Consider the following 25,473-nt stretch of genomic DNA (forward strand, 5'->3'; position numbering starts at 1 on the left):
TTAGAGTGATAAAGAAAAGGCTGGCCCCTCTATACAGTGCCTCAAAGCACCACAGACCACAGGTTTTACAGGGATATCGGCAAAATGCAGCTGAATGAAACAGTATTATCAAAAGAAAGTCCCCAAGTTACTGAAGGATATAATGTCTTCTAGCAATAATGCAAAATTACCTTATCAGCTTATTGAACAGGGTAAGAGCAACAAAATACAAGAGCAGAGGTGGGCACAGGCAGCTATGGATGAAGGTGCTCTGTTCTCGTGTATGTTGACAGCAAAGACTTTCTTTCAGATTCCCTAGACAATGGCAACAACACACCACCTCTTAAACCGCACAGCCATAGGCTGTCTTCCTACCTTTCCAGCCTTTTTCTGGCTTAGAATCCATGTTTTCAGAAGCTAAACCTGTTTTTAGTAAAAGGCCTATTAAAACCAGGCCATCATTACTACGTACCCGTTAGCTGTCTGTCTCCACACGCATCTGCCTGCAGATAGCCAAGTTCAGGATGCACCAGGAGTCCTGGGTTGTATCCCTTTTTGCAAGCATCTATCATGCGTGCTTCCAGAGTTTCAAACACTTTCTTCTTTGTGACATGAAGTATTCCAAGATTTGCAAACCTGTTGAATTTTGATGGAGGGAAATACTTACTTTATGTCAACCTGCAGCAGACAGTCCCTCTCCTACCAGAGGCAGGTACACAACTGAGGTCAATGGAAGGACTCTATAGACAGTATAAATTCTTGAGGGCGTATTTTCCAGCAAGAAAAACTCAGCCAAGCTTACAAAACATAGAGAACGTGCACCATTATACGGCAGCAATTGTACGGGTGCACGGGATTTTCCCATGACATAAGTAGATACCTATTAGGTTTCAGACTTAGACTGTGGAAGCAACTTAGAAAACACCTGAAAATGTGGTTGTCACACTCTGCTCTGTCTTGGCAACGACATTGATGTGTCATTCTATATGGCTGTTGTGCAGAGTAACTGCTCTGAATAAGCTCAATCCGCTCAAAATAATTTGGAAAGCAGGCTAAGAAGCTACAAACAGTGCAACATTTTCCAAAGGAAATGTTCTAAGCAAGGCTCTGGACATTCAGCAAGGTACTTCAAGTTTCTATTCGAAAGAAAACTTCCATAATGCAAGAGGAGCTTTAGTAAACATCTCCTGGCACATTTAAGAAAATCAATTGGATCTGGAAGTATGAAAACAAGAAAATAACTCAATTTTCTTGTGGGTCAATTAAGGATAGAAAAGCTGTTTCTACACATCTGATGAAAAACAAGACAGGTTAGGAAATGAGCCAAACTTTTCAAGATGAAAAGGAGCATTTCAAATAAAGTTATTTAAATTGTTGTGCTTGGTAAAGTTAGTGCACTGGGCTTGGACATCAAAAGTTACACTTTAAAAGAATCTCTCTCTCCCAACCTTCTCAGCTTTTTAAGCTTCATCTTTTTCACCAACAAAGACATTCTTGAGATCACAGAACTAAAGCTCACAGCCAGCATGAAACCTGATCTAAGCCTGGAAACACAGACATGAGCCTCAGCTCCATTTACTGATATAACCAATTATTTTTTAAAATTAAACAAGAACAGACCAACTACAATTTCACTATAATCTTACTGCTTTAAACTTTAAAAGTTTGACTCATTTAGGATTATTCAAGTTTATACATGTCTTGCATTAATTTCAAATATACTATTTTCTTAATGCTTTTATCTTCACTATATTCCTATTGGCAGACTTCAGCAAAAGTAAAATATTGATCAAAATCGTAACAAAAGCTTTTCTTCACTAATTGCACAGTCCCTGCTCTTTGATCAAAACTACTTATAATTTTAAAGAATGGGCTTACAATACAAATTTGGCCTGCACGCCAAGAGATCGAAACTCTACAAATTTTAAGTGAAAATTATTTGCTTAAATTTATTTAGCTTGCTTAGGGCAAATTCTACAAAGCTAAAGAGAAAACCCATTTATTTTACTATTTAAGATACAAAAAAAAAGACAGAGAACAGAGTGGCAAGACTATTGCTCCATTTAGCTGCCTCTGATTAGTATTTTTGTATTGCTTTTTACAGTGTTTATACTTTATTCTCTCTTCTTTAGCTCAGCTTTACAAATGAGTTGACAGACTTACCCCACAACCATATCTTTAGGTCCTGCATTAACCGTGCATACTCCATCTTCACAAAATTTACCCACTAAGCTGTGAGCATGTAAGTGGACGTATTTTCCATTAGTAACTAACTGGACGATTACTTTTGCAGGTCCAACATAATTGCAGATCTGTAAATAAATATTAAAAATATTTTAAAAGTAATTATTCCAGTTGAGTATTTTCTGGCAGCTAAGTACAATCAAACTTACATAGGAGAAATGTGTATGCCTTTCCTCACAAAATACAAATGACAAACTAACTGTACCAGATCATCAGAAAGAAAAGCCAACATTTTTTTGTAGTTAATCTTGACATACAAATGGCAGGAGCAGTGACCAAACAAGTGAAGAAATGAAACAAAGCTAAAGGAAAGCAATCTTCTGTTTCCCAAATCATGAATCTCAGTTTTACATTCTGGCCAGTTACTCCATGTTGCTGTCCTTAAACTTCAATCAGTACCCTGAATTCACAGAAAATGTTTCTACATGTTAAACATTTTGGTGTCGTTACAATGACTCTTCAGGTAGAGATATTAAAGTGAATTAATTCTATATGCATAGGTGTTTTTTAGGTCAATATGTTACATCAACACATATTACTCAGTCCAGCAAATACTCACCTTAAGTGTATATGAGGATATATGCTAAATCCTCACCTAAGATTTTGGAGGACTGGAACTGTGATAAATTGGGTGCCCTAGTACAGCCAGTTCTGGAGGACTACAAAGCTTTTGCTCCCTGTTATAATTTCTGATCACCATGCATTTTTTAATAGCTTCTAAAATTGTGATGTCAAGTAATGCCTCAAAACCAAACCTAAAATTACTAACAACATACCGTATTGGTAAGTTACTTGCTTTATGTATATTATTTAGAACTTTCTGTCCTCACAAGTAATACTCTTCAAGTCAGTTACCAACTATGCACCACTTTTGTATTACGCTGAATATAAATATACCCCACTTTTAAAAAGCAAACATAACATTACCTTCCCTTCCAAATCACTTAATTAATCCTTTTATCAATGTTGGGGTTTTTCCCTGCATCTTCTAATTTTTCTTCTAATTTGCCTTGGGCAAAGTTCTTTGTATTAGAGCAGCTTATAGATCTAATCAACCAAGGTATTAAAGGATCATGATAAACATTAAAGTGATGAATCAGTGATGAACTGAATACTTAAAGGTTATATTGTTGATAAAATGCTGATAACCAGGGATTGCCACGATGTCACTGCATTGCTAAGTCTTGCTAGATTCCTTCACTCCAGTTAACCCCTCTCTTGAATCCATTCCATCACAGCTGAAATACTCTGCATAACACGTGCCCTTCTCCATCTTCCCATCCACTGCTAAATGCAAAATAAATCTTCACTATGGAAAAGCTGCTCCAGGAGGAACAGGTGTGCAAAAGTCCTCTCATTCCTCACTGCCTGCTATTTAACCATTTAATGCTGTATTAATGCACATTTTACAAACGGCAGTTTCTAAAATAAAAAACATGGGGTACTCAGGCTGCTCTCCTGTTTCCAAACTGTAATCCCTTCTGGACTAAAACTATACAGAGATGCAGAGTAATCACCACTTTACTGTTTCCACCATCTACCAGCAGTGAGAAAACGCAGAGATACCTATGTAATTACAGAAAGTCATCTGAAAATAAAAATGACTGCATTTGATGCTACATGTCACCACCACAACTACAATTAACTTTGCAAGAGAAGGACTTTTAATTTTTTATTTTATCCCTCACTAAACAAGCCTTTCCCTGTTATAGAGTTCCCAGCACATCTACAGCATTATATTCATTATGAGTAATATGCATGTTCTAGTATCACATCAGAAAAGTTCAAGACAATCCTTCATCAGCTGTAGAAACCACAGTGAAACTGTAGGTAGGACTGCAGCACGTCAAGGACTTTCCAGCCTCTGAAAGCAGAACATGTAAGCGCAGCGGTAACCAGATTGCAATCTCCCCCTGTTACTCAGCTCAGCATGATCTCTGTAGTCTCTCTGAGGGGAAAAACAAAAGAGTTCCTAAAACGTAACAGCTTATATAGGTCATAAGTCAAAAAAGGACTATTGTCATCCAGTCTGATGTCCTATACTGCAAAGGGTACACAATGTCCCTGAACTGTTTCGTACCTATATTTCATATAGACAGACTTTCCTACCTTATTGTGAGACACCCAGGTTATCTCAGTGCCCAGCAACACAGCCTGAGTGGTTAAATATCCTTGTTTACCACCAATTAAGTCTGAAATAATTTCTTGATGTCCTTGAATTACTGACACCACAATATCAGAATAACTTAAAATTTATTCTGGCACCAAGATATACAAATCAGTATCACCTTTTATGTAAGAACTTAAACACTGTCAAAAGGTAGTGTATTACAATACTCAATATCTAGAGAAACTTAAGGATTCCACAAAAACACATACTCAACATAAGAGGGAGACAGCATGTGGGTGCTGTACTGCTCAAAATCAGAGCTGTGATCTGAAAAAGTAGCTACTGAACATCAAATTAAAGATAGGGGAGAAAAAAGAAAATCAGGAGTTCCTGGGAAGAGCAGAGCTGCAATACTTGATTACATCCTGTACTGAAGCAGCATTCAATTGATCTAATCTGATAAAGTTAGAAAGCTGCATGCTCACATTTATCTGCTGTTTCTGTTTGAGAGATCTGTCTGAGAGATTAAAAGGACCCTGTGAACCTGAAATTGAGTCAATTTCAAAACAAGAGTTTACAGTTTTTTCAGTTATTTTACATCCTCTTGCAATCCAGACCCCAGACAATTATTTTATAGTTTCTGAAACTTTAAAAAACCCTACAAGAACATTTTCCTACTTCAAAGATGTTTTTTCCAGTTATTCTTACAAGGAAGAAGTGAAAGCAACTGGTCAACAGAAAGCAAATGATGGAAAGGACCATGGCAAACCTACAAAGCCACCAACTACAAAAATCCCTATTTCTCTTCCTAATCACTTTGTTATAGCAACTATACCCCAATCCTGCCTGACCGTCAGAGTGTGACTAGTGCTGGCCTCAATAAGCGCACCCAAAAAGTGTCGCAAAGATGAGGCATCACTCTTTACAAACTGTTTATTTTCACAGAGCAGCAGCATTGGGTTTTTTCAGTTCCTAGTTCAAGACAAAATATTTCAGATGTGGCATGAAACATTTAGGCAACTGAATATCCATTTAGAGATCTAACAATAAGCAATGTAAAGTAACTTAAACCAAGGGCAGCGAAAGATCTTCTGATCCTCTGGCTGTGAGGTCACTCTCATGTCAAAACTACAGTTAGGTGCTCTGCTTTAGGAGCCCAACTAAAGGGACTCAGTGCCTCATATTCACCCAAATTAACCGTAGCACTAAAAGACACAATCTCATAAAATTTAGCTTTGGCTGAATTTGGGTCAGTACAGGTGTTTAGGAGGGGTAAAGACTTAACAAAAAGTCTGCTATTCTTGTCTCATGTCTATTCCTTAATTCAGCTGTTAAATGAATTTTTAACTTGTAATCAGTGGTATATCACTCCAAAATTTAACTCCTACAGGAGAAAAAAGGCAAATATGCTGCTCCTTTCTTCACCAAGGAGGCTCATCAACAAAGTAACTTGCTTAATTTTCCATAAATTTACACCTTGAACTTGAAACACATGCCGAAATCCCCCTGATTTCAATAAGAATGCTTATCTCCGAATTGATGTATAATGTACCGTAGCCCCAGGACACAAGTGGATGGGCAGTTCTCTTGTTCAGGTGCCTGGGTTCAGGGCTCCTAACTGGTAGGCAGCTTCAATTCACAAGCTGAACTGCACAATGTCCAAACTCACCAGCAGAGAGATGGTGCTCAGTAGCCTGGGTACACCTCCCACTAACTGGTTACTAAGCCTCTGGGCTGGAGCCAATTTACATCCAGCTCACAGAGGATGAGCAACTTCAGTTTGCAGCCACCCACGTAGATTTGCCCCCAAGGAGATGAAAATCCAGGACATTTCCTTCACACTGTTATTTTCAGCAAATTCTTTTCACACCCAAAACTGGATCAAGTACTTCAGCGTAAAACGTGAATATGCCTACAGTAACATCAGTATGCAAGACCACGACACACATGGTGAGCACGTAAGAAAGCCAGTGGAAATTTTCTGTACAGATTTTCTTATAGTTTTTTCAAATACATAAACCCAGGGAAATTAGGAATAAAAATTTCAGCTCAGGAGCTTTGATTTCAACTGTTCTAGACAGTAAAATCTTCCAGCATTGTGTTACTTACACTAAGCAGATGAAAATTAAACTTAAATGAAGAATTTTAGTTAGCTTTTTACTGTAACCACAAAACTTGTCATAAAATGTAACTTCATTATCACATGTTCATTATCTACAACTTCTCTGCTCTCCATAACTACATGCAAAGTTACATAAAATCCTCTGAAAATATAAGATGTTTTGAACATGATATCAGGATTAGGGTTAGCAAAGCCAGGGTTAAACAAAGGAATATAATTCCATTAAACAGATAGATTAATTAATCCCATTTTTTACATTATAAAAAAAATACCACTGTTATTCACACTCCATTCATTATGACTGTGCTGTTAAAACAAGATGTTTTAAATCAATTCTGCCTTACTGGCCAGTGCAGATTTGTCTTAAGTGTGAAGAGTGTGGCATTGCAGAACCACTACACCAATTCCTGACCTACACCATCTCCTAATATGCTATACAAGAGGTGGTTAAATATGTTATTAACTACCAAAACATCTTGTTTAGAGACACAGCAAAGTCCTCAGCACTCCAGCCTTTAAATGAAAGATACATGTTGATGTGTTCCAGCCAAGGAACAAGTTAGGGACTAAGTGCAAGAAAAAAACAAACAAACAAAAAAAACGGCGAGGTTGACAGTCCACATCATGCAAGAGGCCATATCAGATCAATGTGTTTTCTTTTGCCATTCAACCCATGATCCTGCAAAAAGGGAGTAGGGAGACGGCAATACATTTTTGTGCACCAAAGATGTCAATTTTCAGGACATTGTCTGGTAGCTACTGGTAAGTTACATCAGCTTGCTGTTCAGAGTTGGCCAAGCAGAAGAGAGATCCCAGTGTGAACTGCACTGACCACACCATGGCCAGGGTTTCAAGATCTATGACAAAAGCTGCTTTCCGCATTACAACCACAGCTTTCACAGCACTGTGATCAACTAAAAGAGGTTTTATGGTGAAAGCCTTGCCACAAGAGTAATTAAAAAAAAAACACAACACAACCCACCAACCTGAAACAAAACAAAAAATCCCAATGCAATAAAAAAAAAAAAACAACAGTGATCTTCAATTGTGCTCACCTCAGTGATGACAAGGTGAAGCACCCTTTGACAAAACACAGCAGAGACTTACAGGAAAAGGTGTGAAACACTTCTGCCTCTACTGGCACCACTTGAATCAAGAACAGGCACTAACAAGCAATGGCCTTGAGGAATTTACTTGTTGTGTTCCCTTGCCAGCCTCTCCCAGCAGGTGTTGCCATGTGGGGATTTGTACTAGAAAAAACCCAGATGCACACAGCAGGACGAGAGGGAGGGAGGGGAAGGGACACGTGTGTTTGTGTGTGTGTAAGCTTTAGACAAAATTAAAATCTGATGATCAATGAAAACAGAAGGTTTGATGGAAAGCCAAAGAACATTTTGGTTTCTAGTTTACTCCATTTCCTGTATAACTCCTAATAGCACATCTCCTTGTCATGCTATTGTGTGACCTATCACATCTTCATAAAGTATCATCTGTAATATTATCAATACAGACAGGATTGGAGTCCAAAGATCTGGCTCAATTGAGATAAACTACTTTATATCCAAACATACTAGTGAAATCTCATTCATCAGTTCATCATCACTGTGACAATAGGAAAGGGAAAAGTAAGTAGATCATTGCCTGGGCTAGAATTTTTTCACAGGAGTTTTGTAAGGCTACACAAAATCAGCTTTCCCAGCCTCTTCTCAATTTACAAGACTAACACCCTGGGCTATGTCAGCCAATGCCCATTATTTTCCATTGAGTCATGCTCATACTGATTCATTAGGGAAAGGCAACTGTTCCAAACTCCAGCCTTTCTCAAGAACTGCAGAACTACAGGCATGCTGCAGAGAGAGCTGAGGGTGACCCAGCCTGACTGCTTGCCACTCTTCCCTTCTCTCCTGCTAAACAAGCATAAGAGCTAACACCAGAATTAAACCACATTAACCCTGTTCCTCAGAAGACAATCTCTAGTGCAATAGTTCAAAGAGATAATGCAACAAGACTAGGGCTTTAATTAAGTTAAAAATTACTGAAAGGACACAGTGTATCTTTTCCCCATTTCCATGGAAAAAGAACTTGCTGCAAGAAACATAGGCAAGGACAGTTCTTCTCTAATCCTAGAATGATTAATCACCACTGTTAAAATCTTCATATTGCGTTAGCATAAAATGTTTCTTTGATTAACATACTTGAATTTTTTCCAGGGAAAAAAGCACCAAAAAACATTCAGCCAACACCTGAATATAATGTTGCTCCTATTAAAATGAGATTTCTGTTGACTTTAAAGTAATCCTTAAGAACAGAGTATCCTAGAGATATTGGATAAGGAGTAACATGAACAGAAAAAGAAGGAAAACTCGGGAAACAGCATTTTAGACTGAAGGAGTAATTGACTGGACTCATGCTCTACAGTATGCTACAAGTGGAGTAATTAAGCAGCTCAGGCCTTGCTTTATGCTAAAACTGCACCTCGAGGAAGAGCTCTGTTAGTGTGCAGGAGGGAACCGAGGTGGTGGGTGCAGGAAAGCTTACTGATCACTTGCTGGCATATAAATACGGTGCCAAAATCACTCCATAATACAACTTCCTTTTCAAAATCAATTACACTTTGAAAATTGGGATTGAAATGCAGTCAGTCTTGAGTAATTTAATACAAATTTATGTTGATATGCAGTAGGGTTCTATACACATCTATATGGCACTTGCATTCAGATTGCAAAATTAATTCTTTCTGTACTTACTTTGACCTGAGGGTATGACTTTTTGTTCTTTTCACTAGAAGCACCAGGAAGCCCACCATGTGAAGGGCCTTCGCATACATATCGAAAACGAAACCCTCTCTGTGGAAATAAAGGAAAATAAACTTGAAAACTGTTTAGAAACAAAACTAAAAAAAAACCAGAACACGCACGCGCAAGCTTGCACACACAGAGACATAAACAGGACTTGCCCAAACAGCTCACAAACAGCAAAGTTATAACTGTTCATCCCTGAAATGCTGTCTGTGTGCTGGTTGACTGAGCACCACTGAACTGGAGCCCTGGAGAAACTGTTATATTCTCACTCTTGCACACAGCAGCAACCCCAAACTTTTATTTCAGTAAGTAGAACTATTTTGAAGCAGAGATCTATTTACACTCTCAAAACAAGATAAAAATTCAAGAATGCAAGAGCAGATACTCTTTCTCCCATGATTGCTGTTAGGTAGAGAGAATTGAAGTCAATAATGATCAAAGAAGTCCAAAGCATCATAAAGCAAGGAACAGGGATGAAACAGAAATGATTCTTCCTTCTGGGCAGGGCATATTAAAGTTGCATCTCCAAGTGGAATCCAGAAACAGCACAAATGCTTCAGGGGACTTTGAATGGCTGAGTTTTCATTTCAGTTACCTAAATAGGTATCTGAATATACTTTAGGGAACTGCAAGATACTAGCAGCCACTCTAGAGTACAACTGTCCATTTATTCCACTTCTAATTGCAGGAAGTAACGTCACCTTTACAGGGTAATCTATAAGGCACAAAAGATGCTACTCTTAAGCAAATGTATCTGGTAATTCTGTTTAGTTGTATTATTTCATGTGGCACCCAACATCTAATACTTTCAGATCTACTCCGCAGTACTGCAATTTCTGGCAAAATCCCCATCTTATAAAGGACTCCCAGTGTCTGTCCTAACAGCACCAGTCAGCGTTATATCCTTCATTGGAATCATTCAGCTTCCAATAGCAGAAAACTCCGAATTCGAAGTCTGTACTAGCTGACGGTAGACATGGTTCAAAAATAGCTCTGTAATCCTTAGCTTCACTACCTTACCAAAGCCTTTCCAGTTTAAAAACTTGATTCCCAGGCAAGTGGAAAAATCTGACTTTTACTCAGATACTGACCAGACAACATAATTCATCCTTAAGTACCTATTTTATTTGCCTTCCTATGGTGAAATGTGTGACTGAGCGCCCAGCTATGATAAGCTTGAACTCAAGTTGTCCAATAGGCAAAGCAACCTCTGGCATCACGATGCATGAGATGACTCGGTCTGTCTTCACCTCTATGCCTTTGGTCCAACAGAGGCAGAAATCATCTGTGCAGCCTTCCCCCCCAAATATTTTCTACCATCTCCTACAAGGAAGACTGGATTGTGACATGCTTCTGCAGATGACCAAGCCAGGATGGGACAGCTTTTGGTCACTCTCTTTCCCTGTCTACTTAACAGCTCCCTGAGGTGGGATTTTACGCAACTGATTGGGAGAGGCAGGAGAGTGGTCTCCATTCTGTAACAGCTTAAGGAGGAATACTTGTAACTGCTGATGCCACCAGCTAAAGGGAGAGACACCTGGCATTCTTTAGGGCTATCTTCACCCAGCAATTACTCTGTACACAGCTGCATGAAAACTAACCATTGCATTGGAATGACTCTCCTACTGTCAGACAAGCATAAGTGAGTGTTTGCTACAGAGTCACACACACAAAAAAATCTACATTCAAGCATTTATCTTCATTTTTCTTGGGTTATTCAAAACAGCCAACATGATGAAAGGAATGTCAACAGACAACAGAATTTCTTAGCGATGACAACACACAAGTCAAAAGTTTCTGTAACTTGGGAACAGAATAAAATGTTTTTATTTTTTCTTTTATGTGTTTCAAGAAACATGAAACAAATTCTAAAAGTCTTCCATGTTTGGTCTAGTCATTTATGTTTCAAAATACCGGGGGTACTGTAAGAATCATTTCTAAGATGAAGACTCTATACTTAGCAAGACATTTTTACAAAACCCTCAGTATTTTTTTTTTGTCTTATGACACTTCCAGAGAGGCACAAAGATGAAAAGAGAACAAAACAGGAAATGATTTTACGACAAAAGAGAGAGGAAAAACTGCTCATGGTTAAGTGTCACATTTGTTACGAGAGTTCAACCTCTTCAACACGCTTTTTTTCTAATCGTAAGTCATAATTTTATTCAGAGCTGAGCATGGTGACATAGCTAACTCAAAGATTTTCAAAATGTAGTGTTCTTACCTGCTTTGGCTGTTCTATGATTTGAAGATAGGGTCCATCTGCTAACATAAAAGAAAGAAAAGTAAAAATAAAAGATTTATTTCTATTACTATCACAGATAAGTTGAAGGAGTAAAACTGATGTTCTCAAATGTTTTGAGATAAAGTTTTTGAAAGCACCTAAGCATCTTCAGAGCTTAAATTTAAAAAAATAATTTGATTCCCTGGTAGTGTGTCATTTCAAACGTTCTGTAAGACCAGTGGAGTAAGAAGGGTATGGATTAACACAAAAAAGTTAATTTTAGCTCAGAGAGCCTAAATGGGCAATTCTGATCACTCAGTTAAAACTCTCAAGGGTGAGTAATAACAGGATCCTCTCCTTGCCACTGACAAGCAGCCTGGCCTCCTGAGCTAAGGTTAACTTTTGTATTTAAACCCCTTGGGCTCTAAAGACTATATTCACGAGCTTTTGGCCCTAGGGCTTTCTACTGAATAGGTTCTTTTGAAGGTCTAGAGACAGCCAATGGGAAGCTCTGAGGTATGGGAATACAGGAGGAATTTAAGCTGTCTCAACATGCCCTAACAGTCATAACTGCTTTAAAAAAACACCCTGTAATTGAAGAGACTAAACAATTTACATTATTTTAATAATTTCAGATACACTTTAAAATGTACTGTTCTGCTGTGCCTCTAAAAACACTGAACACACTCTATTTGACTAGAGATGCAGACTCTATAATTAGATCCATCTTTGAGCATGATGCCAATACACAGGATTATGTTCTACTAAAATTCTATTTGTGTCTTTCAAAGAAGGCTTCCTTAAACAACTTCTATTCTTGCACCACTCCCTCAACAGTGACTAACTTTCATATCATAAACCTCATTCAAAATTCACCAGTTTAACTAGCCTTTGAGCAGACCCTAAATCCAATGAGAACTCTGTGCTGTCAGAGTTGAGAATCTGTCACCTAATCAAAGCTTAGCTCCAACTCTGCTCATTCAGATTATTTACACTGAGAAGGAAAGCTCCCTCAGTGGATGGCTGTGAAATACCTACTAAAATGCAAGGCAGCCCCAGGTGTGAAAATGACAGTTCCAAGAGGTATGATTTCTTCCCTACCTCTTGCTAAGCAGACAAGAAGATTCAGATCTCAATGCTAAAAATTCAGTTGTTATCAAAGCAGTTCCAAAATGATGGCTTCACTGTGAATGCTTCCACAATATTTTGGGAGCTACCTTCCTGTTGGAATTACGTATCACCTCTTATACTCTATTAAAGGTATTAAAGTTAAGGAATCAAGTGAGTTCACTGGGACACAGGAAACCTTCAAAGCAGACAAGCCACAGCTATGTGGCAGAGCCTGCAAGCATGTAAAACACATGGTGCCCTGCCAACCTGCAGGTATGACCTGCCTTGGCACAACTGCACCATCTGCAAGTGCCACGCCACCCAGCCACCTCAACTAGGTAGTACTTGGCTTTGGCACAGAACTACATACTTGCATCAACTTTCACTTGCTAATAGGTCTGATGTACACTGATGATTAAAAATGACAGAGGATTCATTAATTTATAGTTTGTGGGATGACTACACGCATCCTTCTCAGCTCCTCAATACAACTTCACTTTAATAAAACAGACCTTTGCGCCTTTACTCAGCACAAGTCTTAACTGAACAGGCTTCTCTCAAAAGGAAGGTTTTGATAAATATGCTAATAGATGAAACTAGTATTTTGCTGTTGAAGTTGGCTGACTCAGCAACTGAATTATTTTCAAGCCAAAGTTATATTGCACATCAGTCACACCAATTTCACATACAAAGTCCAACACTCTTCCTGTGAAAAAGTAAACACTGCTACAATTAAAATCTTGAAGTCATGCAAAACAGTGTCCCTGAGATCATATACACATCAACTTACATTAGAAAGCATGAAAAACAGTTTGGACTTCAGAAACTTTAACAGACCTAGAACAATACCGAGCTTTGGTGTGGTTTTGTTTTTCAGTTTTTGTCTGTAATACAGAGTCAAGATGAGGCGAGTTGGCTTTAAGCATTATGTCAGCACTTAAATTTAAGATTTTTGTTCACAGACCTCTAACCCGACTCGTGCTTTAGGCACCTAACATTTTATATTTTAATGATCCAGAGGCCTTGTATATCTTCTGGGCACTGGCAGAAATATAGCACCTAAAATACAACTGTGTAGTTCCAACTTCCAATGAAGCCTCTAGGGCAGGATCTGCCAAGCCATTTTCTTTGGCTGTTCTCCCCTTAGGAATTTGTTTTCAAGGCATATACACTGGGTTAATATAGGCACAAAATACCATTGCTTTCTCTTAAACATTAGCCAGAAAAGAAGTTCTCTTCTATTGAACAGCTAAGTGGCTCCAACAGTCCCCCAGGATGCAGCAGGTTCCAACTTATCCTCAGCATGAGGACATTCGAACTCCCAAAAGAGGGATATACACTATATTGGCATATTGGAAAGCTCAAGAGGAACTCTTCATACTGCTGAAATGTTTTACTTTGCATGGCCCTTGAGAAAATGAAAGCAAATGGAAAACTTAGGACTGAGATTCTTATGCCCCCTTGGGAAAAAAGTTTATAAAAAGCATACAAATATACTAATAAAAAAAAAATCTTTCACATACTCTGAAAGTGCAAAAAAGGTGCAGTGTAAATGTACAAAGGCAAATTAGATGCCTGTTATGATTAATCCAGATTACATAATCATGTACCAATGTATTTTAACATAAAAATTTGCAAAAAATTTGGGTTTTGTGACTAAATGTTTTCTTTTTTACAATGACTTGGTAATTCTCTAGTATAGCATCTGAACCAGATCCAAGTAACAGTACAAAGAAGGCACTCTAATGCAAGTCTATTTAAAAACAAAGCAGCAATATTCAGGATAACTTCCAAGCACAAATGGTGTCCTATTTTGACTATAAAAAGGATTTTTATTTAGTGAAAGGTGTTATACAGTTGTCTTCACTGAACTCTGAATACTTTTCAGAAGTACATTAGACAGACAGCCTAACATTGGTTATGTGTGGTTCCTTCTTTCTCTCTCTCATACTTTCTCATGGGGAATAGAAAAGATGTATAGTGTTTTGCACCAGGAAGTTTTTAATATTTTGTTTCTATTAGTAGGTACATCTGGTCTAAGCAGACAGCAGGAACCTGAAGATGCACACCTTGCAAGAGGAACTAATAATGATGAGATTTGTGACAATCTTTTATACCTCTGTGCTAGGCTGGAAAATTGCTTGCTTCAAGTTCTTGTTTAATGAACAACCTCCTTTTAAGTGTTAAACAACCACAAGAAGGAATGCTACTTAATGCATAGCATAAATTCTGCTTTTGCCCTACGGAGAGGCTCAAGCAGCATAGAATCATGGAGCTGGCCTCTACACCGGCATGAGTCTCACGGTTGCCAAAAGCCAAGTTTTGACATGAGCGCTCACTGATTTCCATGGCACTGCTGCAGTCAGGAGGGCTGAAAATTTCAACTAAGACATTCAACTAAGTCCTCCAGCCTGGAAGGGATTTGGTGCAGGCTGTCACATCCTGGCTATGCTTCAGTGCTTCCTTTTCTGTCTTCTCGCCTCAGTTGCCACAGACCTACTCGCATCCCACTGCCTCCTCTCCAGCCTGAGTCATAGTCCCACTTCCCCACGTCTTCTTCAACGGCTACATTTCTTCACTTTCCTTCCTGCCTGAGTCAGAGGCCCTCCTGCATCTTGATACTCCCACCACTTAACATTCTTTCTTCCACTTGACAGGCATCACCCTGCACGCACACTTCCCAAAGGAGCACTCATCTTAGGCTTCCCCTTGGTTCCTTCTTCCCACCACAGCAAAGTCAAGAACAAAAGGGTCTGTGAGGTTGGTGGGATATCCCTGCAAGCCTGGCAGCACCATAGGCCTGGTGGGGTCCTTTATCTAACGGTTTACCTCGTACCATTCAATTTAATCTGCAACCAGCTGTGGTCAAGTCCCTCTCTCACCTCTTCTCTTTTAGTGGGTCCCCCAGAGCAGGCATCTCATCCTTATAACTGTGTGCTGGTTTGTTCTGTGGACATGGATGAAAACAGTCATAGCCTCAAGGTTTTGATTGTAAAATCTAACACCATCCCTCTTGTGTCCACCCTGACAGTGGCACCTTGCACCTAAAAGCTCAGACTTTAGATCTAGAGTCATATCCTTCCTGAAAGCCCATCATAGCATTTGTATGTCCTTCCCCTCAGGGGTTCACCTGCACAGGAACACTCTCCTGTATCTCGGCTCTGCGGTGTTCAAAGCATGATGCTCACAGCAAACAGCACACAGGCTTTGCTTAATCTGTCTCTTCCCTCTGTTCACTTTTATAAATACAAGCACAGAAGACCTAGAAAAAACACCAGAAGTAGTAGGCATGTCTGCTCATGCTTCTGAAGATTAGGGCCACTGCTATGGGACAGGGAAAACGAACACTCATCTAATTTTTGGTGATGGTCAAGTATCCTTGAATCTCTTCCTAAAATAATCTCTCTCTCTGAAAAAAAATGAAATTAAGATTTTTGTGACTTCTTTTTCCCCTCTCTGCCCATCTCACTTCTCAACAGCACGCATCACAGAGGGTTGGGCAGAGGAGGTTAAAGAAATAACAGAAAACTGTAATTCTAGCAGCCTCCAGGCAATACTGTTCAGCTGCTGATGGCCCTGTTTCAACTTTGGAGGCTTAGCCTGACTGCAAGAAAAAAACAAGATACCTCAATGCCAACAGCTAGTTGGACCAGAGCCCCTAAAAAACAAACCAATACCAGTTCCCAAAACCATCACGAACTGGCACACAGATTGCTACGTTACATGGCTGTAGACAGCCTTGTATCATCAGGAGGAAGTAAGAAACACCCCAAATTATAAAACATTTTGCTCAGAGTTCTACCCAATTTCATGCCTAACTCTAACTTAAAACTGACATAAGTGAGACAAAAAAAGAAGCGAGCAAAGACACCAACAACTATATCGAGAAAATCCTTGCCCCAACATCTCAAAGGTTTTCTACTATTAACAACACAGCATAACACCTATCATCAGGAAGTCCCCAAATTCCCCGGCTATTTGTTGATTCACTACACTGGCATGATACGGCAATCCACAGTTATATATTAAACCTGCCTGCCAATGTAGTAAATCTGACATTGTGCATTCATAAATGTACAGGTTGGAAGATGCAGGCACCACACCAGATCATGAGCAACAATAATGTCTTTGGTTTTCCTGCTTAAATCATCCAACTGTTCTAGAGAAAAGTCCTTTTTAGAACACTTATTTTGCCCCCTCCATATCTCGGCTGGAAGAACTTCTGGAAAATCTTGCAAGAATTTTAAACTGACCTTGCTGCTTATAAAGAAATTATTAATCCCTGCTTGGAAACAATTAAAGCATAATATACAAATTATTATGTTATAGCTGAAGAGTTAGTCCACAGTAATGACGCATACTGGTTTCAAGCAGGAGAGGAATCAAGCATTACAGCGATACTACCCAAGAAACAAAACCACTATGGCATCATCAGATGGCATTGAAATGATCAACTTTTATAAAACTTATGATTAACTTTTTGTTTGTGATAACCTGAAATCCATGATCCTTTATCAAATCCTGTGTTGTACACAGGGAACTTGCCACCTATAACGCAGCAGTCAACAAGAGCAGTGCCGTTTAAAAAAAGGCCTTTTCTAACCAATTTTGCAAATTAAGGATAGAGCTCAAGTCTTCTGTGACTTCAGAACTCAGTGAATTTTTGACTCTCCCAACACAGTTTTAAAAACAGCTGTTTTCTAGTTTAGACAGGACACAGATAACTGAAAATCCATTTTATATATCTCTGAATAATTTGTGTGGAATGAGTCTGGTACAAGGAGTACAGAATAAGCTTAAAAGTTATGTGTAAGAGAGATCATCACAGGGAAATCAAAATTCCAACCACCTTATTTGTTCCACAGAAACTCTGAGAACAGTGAAAAAAACCCTTGGTATAAAATGGACAAGCCCTTTAATCCTAAACAGATGAATCTTACTGAAAATGTTATCTGTCTTGATAAAAAACACACTGCAAACAAACGATTGCAACATTAATTTGTTGGATGTTTGTTCATATTTGTCAAGAGCTTTGCTCATTAGAACATTTTATCTTGAAACAAAATTATGTTTACCATATGTATTTCTTCATCCTTCCTTACTACTATTCAGTCAAGAAACCTGAAGTATGGTTTAAATCAGGAAACACTGAAACGGTAAGCACGCCTTAATTTTTATTTTTAAATAATCATTTATTGTTACTTTAGGGTGGAACTTTACCTATGATTAAAAAGTTAATTGCTTATTTAATTTTACCCTCCAAACCTTCACTGCTGCCAAGTGTATAAAGTATTTCAAACTAAAGTGATTTGCACTTTCAACAAAAGAAAGCAATCTGCAATACAGAAGACACGAACTACATCCTGATATAACAGAGTCAAACAGATCAAGAACAGGAAGTTGTCATGTTAAAAGACATTAATAGCTTATTGGACATACATTATTTGAGATATATATGCTTATATACATTTTTATTTCCTTTCTCCTTTCATATCAGCTATTCTAATGAACTAAGCAGGTGAAATAGAGTTTTCCAAATTCAAGCAAGAAGTAACACTTACAAAAAAAAATTCATAAGCAAAACCAAGCCAAGGTTCATCAAGCAGCTAATACTGCCTGAGATACAACACACTGCTTTTTGATATTCCTGTGCTGGAACCATACTGGAAGAAGTGCATATCAGACTTTCGCAGAATACTGTTTGCTTATGTTCAGTGGTTGGTTGCAAAATTTTATTCTGAGCTTTCAAACTAGTGTTATTATTCAGGAAATTGTCACGTACTTTTAATACCAGACTGTTGCTTTACAGGAAACAGAGAAGTCACCAAGAAGGAAAAACAGATTCGAATGATACAGGAAGTTGAATATACTCTATATTTTATTAGTGAAAAACAAGCACCTTAAGAGTTATTACAACTGAAACACCATTCAGAAGAAAAAGAAGTACATGTTGTACCCTGAAAACTGGCAGTACAAACATGTAGGTCATTGCAGATGCAAATTTAGAAAAAAATACAAAATAATTTATAAAAACTTGTCACTCAAAGCTCTTTGGTCACTCAAACCTTTTAACTAACAGAAACTTTCAGTTTCTGTACAAGCGCAAAGAAAATCAGATTTGCCTCACTGTTTTAAGTTTCACGAGGGTAAGAAAGAGATGCATAAGGGGGTCATAAAAAGTCTAGTTGGCAACTTTGGGATCCAATATTATGAAATACAAGAGTGTAAACCAAAAAGCCTCTGAAAAGAACTTCACAAAAAACCAAACTGGAAGAAATAGGAGCACAATAGCACAATCAGAGAGCAACAGTTCTTACCTGTTCGTAGTGGTAAGTCTGAAGTGATGTAATTTGTATTATTGAATAACGCATTCATTCCCATGAACTGATCCATTGTAAACATCTGTATTGAAAGAAAATATACTCTTCATTACTACATATATACATAATTTCATAAAGCATCTATCAGCAGAGAATTTCAAAGTTCTCTGCAAATATTGAGACTGCTAACACCCCAGTGCAGTACGTAAATGTTTTATATCTCTTTTATTTTTGCTGGCAGCAGCAGTGCAAGCAAAGCTGATCGTAATGACCAAGTTTCAGCAGTATCATGAGACTGCACTGAGTTCAGCACAGTTTCTAAGCACACATTTTGCCTATATGCACTAACAATTATACATTTGAAATTGCTTAGATGGTCAGTTCTGAAAATCTGACCCTAGATGTCTTGCCCAAAGCCTTGCTGGGAACCTGTGAGTTTTCATCTGCACTTCTGTGATTAAACCTCACCAGACTACATACTTTATTTAATATGTTTATAAGCTCTAATGCGAGAAGACAGTATACCCAGCTTAAAGTTTAATTTTTTTTTTTAACACACTGACATGTCTTAACTCACTGTAATTATTGTTAGGTATAAATATATCTTATTCCAAAGTGGAGCAAGCATAAAGGATTATATAATTTATTTTTTGAAACTAAGGCGAGCAGAAATGACCTGTTCTTCACTCAAACTTTTCACTTGAGTGCAAGTCTCACAATTCAAATGAATCATAAAATGACCTAATGAAATTGGGAAGAGCTTCTGAAGAACTAAGTCTACTGATCTGTATGACTGAAGGAACATTTTAGTCATCAATGTTAATGCAAATTTCACAAAAAAGTTACACAAATTGGCCTTTTAAGGTATAAGGGGCTTTATCCACAGATAAAGTCCAATGTCTACGACAGAAGCAATTTCAGAGCAAGTGTCACAAGCAGACAGGGCATAAAAATGAGTAATTTTTCAACTGCTTCTTTGGCCTAGCTTTCCTTTTCACTCAGCAATTTCACCAGCAGCAAGGCAACTTACAGGTCACATAGAAGATACCTTTGAGAAAAAATAACCCTAGATTTTCCCAAACCTGATTTCTGCCAATAGCTGGAATGCTTTTATATCTGTGTTGTCAAGTCTAGGAAATGACCGGACAATATGAGTGGAAGCCGAAACAGAGAGCTAGGAGACAATACGGGGATATTGAAAATACACAAATCCACTTACCTGGGGATCAGACATAATATAGGAATCTTCTCCTGCCATTTTAAGTCCTGAAACACAAAACCACGATCAGAACACTCATTTTTTTAATGCATATCAATAGAGAAACTTGAAAAATGTTAAAAAGTCTTAACTCTGACCCTTCTTATTTTAATCATAATGATTTCTAAACCACCCTTAAAATTCCTCAATATTTGCAAGGGACAGGCTACAGCTAGGATTTTCCATTGTCTGCTCCCAAGCAACTACTATAAAAATTACAGTCAAAGTCTTTAAGTAAAAATTTATTAAAATCAGCAATCCATTTGTTTCTGGCTTTGCTCTGACTATTCTGCCATTAGAGTTTAGGCACAATTAATTATCATAGTTTAGCAAAAACAGGATGCTGCATTTTTATACAATAAAAAGACTTCTGAGCATTCATGTATGCCTGATGGTTTTCTTGGGAAGTTATTACTAAATGCAAGATAAAGATGCCTTAGAAAGAATATCCAATACTTTTTCTTTAAGTAAAAACAGTCAAGCATTGACTAATTTTGGATACATTTATTCCCAGAGGCCCACAAGTGCTTTGCACTCAAAACGGCTGAGTACTGACAATGGCAATTATGGATGTACAAACTACCTCACCCAGATCTCTCACTGTCTACATGTAAATACTGGACATTGGGAAAGTCTAGCCTGGTTTAGTTTTCTTTGGGCCAGTAGCAAGTCAACAGGTCTATTATTTTAAAAAAACTACAATTTCACTTACGTTGATCTTACTAAAAAAGGCTCTCCAAGAGAATATCTGAAAATAACTAGGGAATATTTCGAGAGAGTCATGTCTGCATGAAAGCAGACACTCTAAATAAGGTTAATAGCTAATAGAAGATAGAGACATGTCACCAGCCCTCATGTTCCACCACACTGACCATGAACAATGTTTTCCAGTAAATCAAAGTGAACTGCAAAAACCTCCTGCCCTATAAAGAGTGAGAAGTGATCAGTAAACCAGCAGAGGAAAAGTGAATCACCATCTGCATTCTACAGGAACTAGAAAGGAAACTATCAAAAAGAAATCGCAATACTTGGGTACTTCAATTTGATGGAGGCGCAACTCAGCTTGTTAACAAGCTCCAAAGACAACATATGGCCTCCCATCCCACACAAGCAGAAAATGAAAGAAAATTTTAAATGGAGAAATAGGAGACACTTAACTTCCACCTGATTTACAGGAAAAAGAAGTGTCGGAGGATAAAATTATTCATAACCTAGAAAATAAAGGAACTCATCTGTTTGTAAATTAATTTTAAAGAGAAAAATTTAATGAGTAATATTTATTTGTAGTATTTGAGCACATATCTAATAACTGCTCATAAGTTTTCAGCCAAAAAAGAATAACAGATATAACAGGCAGCCACAGAAACCCATGCTGTACTTCATCACCTAATACATCAGGATTTCAGCTATAGAAAAGATACTAGTCAATCACATTATCTCTCAGGCACATTCTGCAAAGCATTCTGTTGTTATTACCAACTTTTAAGGAAAAAGTCAACATACAGGCATAACAAAACCTTCAGCATACAACAAACTTTACTAGATGTTTTCAACCACCACCACCAATTGACAAGTTACTGACATCTCTGAAATAACTGTAATTTAGTTTTTGGCAAACACTTCCCAGTTAAAGGTGTAGATATTACAGAAAACAATCCGAAGACTTCAATGGCCAACAGTGTTTAGGAAGCATTAGAAAATACCCACCCTGCTGATGCAGCCTGATCACAGAACTGTGAGTGCAAATGCCAGATTTCTTCTGCACAAACAGAATTGGTTCTAAAAGCCTCAGTTTGTGAGCTCTCCTATTTAATCACTTACTATTTCATGAGTCACATATCGCAAAACCGTGTTCCAAAATACCTAAAGTACCCAAAAAACACAGTAAGTATACTTGTTCAGAAAAAAAAGTGATGAGAAGCTAATATGACTAGCATCTGCTCACTTGCCTGTTTGCTAAATGTATACTTAATGCAAAACTTTCAAACAAAGCATCTCACAGCTTCTTCTGTAAGCCTAATAGGATAAATTTAACAGCATGTTCTATTGTCTTTGTCCTGTTCTGGTCTCTCAGTCCGCATTACACTCACTCCAGCAGAACTCCATAGGAGAAGGGCAGTTCTCACACCTGCTCCACTTGCTGGTCACAGTTACAATTCTACAGTCACATTTGCAGTTCTACAATACACGACTTCAACAAAGTGGAAAAATATCACAGAGGCAGAATTTCTGAAAACTTTTCATTTAAGGTACTTTGATAGAAAATTTAGACTCCATACAGAAATAAAACCTATGTCTATCTGAATCAGCCCTTCAATTTCACCTGATCAAAATGTTCATTTCTGGCTTTTTGGCTGATGCAATGAACAATGTCATGAGAGCAAACAGCAGCTATTAAACATTATACTTGGAAGCAGCAATGTAATTACCCACATACTGCCCTGCTGTATGTGTGTACTTAGGAGTTTTTAACCAGGTATTAAACACAACCTTTCTCACACCAAAAGCATAGGTGTCTCTTGCTTGAGACCTTTTGTGTTCAACAGTCAGCTGCAGGGTTTGGAGGAGAGGTTAAAGACATTCTCTCTGGACTGAATGCTAAACCAGTTTATTATGAAAACACAATGATTTAGATGTGCAAACATATGCCTTTGAGTATGTAAACGGACACCTGATTGCCTTTTCAGGGCCTAGACAAAAATTAACCCAGCAGTTTAAAATGACCCCTCTAAATGACTGAAAACACTCTCAGTTTCACTATAGGTTTTGTCTTCTTTCAAAGACAAATGACAAAAATGTTCCCAGAGCCATGACTCTAAAATCGGTTTGCTTGGGATTTATTTATTTAACAAATCCCGAAGCTTCCTCCTCTTACAAGAAAACTGGGGCAAATCCAGGGAGTCAATAACATCACTAAAAACTAAAAAGACACTTGTAGAAAAACAGACCCTAGCATTAATTGCATGATTTTTAATCACCCTCTTCCCTTAATTCTTCAGTTTCTAAACATCTGTACATGCATTAAGTGGTAAGATTAACATCCACCAGAGTATCTTTGCTTATTTCTCCTCATATGAGCTGTATTTTGGGGCAAAGATTGCTTTTATCCAAGCTGTATTTGCTGCTATATGCATCTTGGAGAAGTCAGGTGAAAACCACCTCTCTCTCATTTGAAGATGACTGGGATTAAAATTGCTTTGTGGCAGTTCACGTTGCCATATATGCCTGCTCCCCACATAATCTCCGATGCCCACAAACTGTACTGCAAATTTGCACCTACAATATAAAATACCCCTACACCTGCAGACCACAATCAACCATGACAGTCTCCACCCTGCAGATCATCTCAAGTCTTTCAGCTACTGGGGCACAGGAAACTAAACATTTCAACTCACACTATTTTTTAGTGTGAAAATTCAAAGGTGGGTGAAGGAATGTCATTTAGATCCTAGCGCAATGGGAAAATGCTAAATCTAGCTAAACTTGTCCAAAACCACACAGCGGTGCCTCCTGAGGGACTATAAGTGTGTATGCATGTGCATATATGCGCAGTATTCCCTTCTCCCCACAGCAGGTCAGCTGCCATTGTAAAAAAAAGTTAAAAAAATAATGAGAAAAAGAAAAAACTTAGGATTATATATATCTATATATACATAAAAATATATGGAAGATGATGGGGTTGCACCAAGCAAACACAATGGCAGTTACTTTGCATTACTACTCCTCCTTAACAATGAACTAATAGCAGGTACAAGTAAGCACAGCTGGAAGAACACAAGTTCATTTATTGTATTCTGAATATGTTTTAAATCTTCGAACGGATCAGGCATTTAAAATGGAAACAACATAACTAGTGTAAGAATGCTCTCATCCAAGAACAAGAATTCTCATTTCTGTTTATCTCAATCATTTGATTTCAGATCTCTCTCCTGCTGTTCTCCAACATCCACTGTATTTAAACACTTTTTAAAAACAACGATAGGTTTCTCTAACCAATGTTTTTTAGGACCCTGATTTTTCTGAGCCCAGATCCTTCCCTCTGCTGTTCCTCTTCAACTTTCCAGCCTAAATTTTAAAAATGAAGTAAAACGTTTTCCTCTTTGATATCAGTACCCAATCTAATACCTACAAACAGGGCAAGGGACTTCTTCCTATCTTTCTACAGACAAGCAAAAGCCAAAGCAAATTTCATTATCTATGAGAAATCAAGCTTTAATGTTTGATTCAGATACTAATAGTACAGGTGTTTCTGAAAACATTTACAGATATCTCACCCAGCAGCTGCATGTCTTTTAAAAAACGAAGACTTTAAACTTAATTCTTTCTCTTTCTAGCTTTGCTCTCATACTGGTCTGGCTAAAAGTCTGAACAGTAAAAATATTAACAAATTAGGAAGACTTCTTATTCATCCAAGTAGGAAATAAAATCATGCAAATATTATCCTAAATAGTTGAAAAACACCCTCCCCCCCCGCAAAAAAAAAAAAAAAAAAAAAAAGCTTAAGAGCTTTAGTAGCCAAAATCTATCTACTAGTATTTTAAAGCACCTGAGTGCACTTACTAATGAAGCTAACATTTCAAATAGGACCAAAGGAAGGAAAAAGCCAAACCAAAACATGACACATACTTCCTTTCCCAGATTTTCAAAGACAGCCATGGTAAGCAGGTCTCTACTTTTAATCTGTGTTCTTTGAATATAAATGTATGTTTTAATCAACTTGGAGAGATGAAGGATGAACAGTATGACCAACTTCTCTAGCCCACAAAGAGCTGCCTCATCATAAAAGAGGGCGATGCCTGGTGCAAATTCTTATCAGCCACTCATCTCTTCTAAACTTTCTGTACTTTGAACCAATCAAACAAAATAAAAGCATAAAACCTGATGTGATAGGGTAACCATCATATCCTCAGAAAATGAATACAAAAGCCTAGAATCAGGGTATCTCTCTGCTGTTTTTTAAGATACAAAGAATCAATTAATCCTTTCTAAACCTTGTCCGTTATTCTTTAATTAATTCAGTGTAAAGACTGAGTTCAGCAAAAATTAATATTTTATGGAAGAAGGTTTGGTTATAGCACAGATCAGTTTAACAGGATGGAAAACAAGGTAAAAGGTACATTGAACATACATATGTTAGTGAATCATGATTTTTATTACCCAGAGCTCACTATACTTGCGAATTGTAATTAGTCTGATGGTTGAAACAAATTTCTATGTCAAACAATGTCCATCTCTTACTTTACGAGTCATTTTGCATCAACCCCTTCTCACCTTTCAAGGCCGAGATTCAGAAAGCAAGCCCCAA

The 25,473-nt window shown here is 37.8% G+C and overlaps 1 protein-coding gene across 2 annotated transcripts in view; it reads right to left on the reverse strand.

The window, feature by feature from the left end:
* Nucleotides 1-25,473, reverse strand: part of NFKB1 (nuclear factor kappa B subunit 1) — a 56,209-nt gene that overhangs the window by 23,123 nt on the left and 7,613 nt on the right. Inside the window, exons 2-7 of one of the 2 annotated variants that reach the window (XM_065836079.2) lie at nt 20,130-20,176; nt 18,908-18,992; nt 11,481-11,518; nt 9,203-9,301; nt 2,143-2,291; nt 452-615 (exon numbers count right to left, since the gene is read on the reverse strand). In XM_065836079.2, coding sequence (XP_065692151.2) covers nt 452-615; nt 2,143-2,291; nt 9,203-9,301; nt 11,481-11,518; nt 18,908-18,992; nt 20,130-20,168 — 574 coding nt within the window. In that variant the 5' untranslated portion in view covers nt 20,169-20,176. Of the gene's footprint in view, nt 1-451; nt 616-2,142; nt 2,292-9,202; nt 9,302-11,480; nt 11,522-18,907; nt 18,993-20,129; nt 20,177-25,473 lie in introns of both variants that reach the window. The other variant, XM_065836080.2, reaches the window with a different exon arrangement.

This window comes from Patagioenas fasciata, chromosome 4 (assembly GCF_037038585.1).
Source record: "Patagioenas fasciata isolate bPatFas1 chromosome 4, bPatFas1.hap1, whole genome shotgun sequence".
Classification (NCBI taxonomy): domain Eukaryota; kingdom Metazoa; phylum Chordata; class Aves; order Columbiformes; family Columbidae; genus Patagioenas; species Patagioenas fasciata.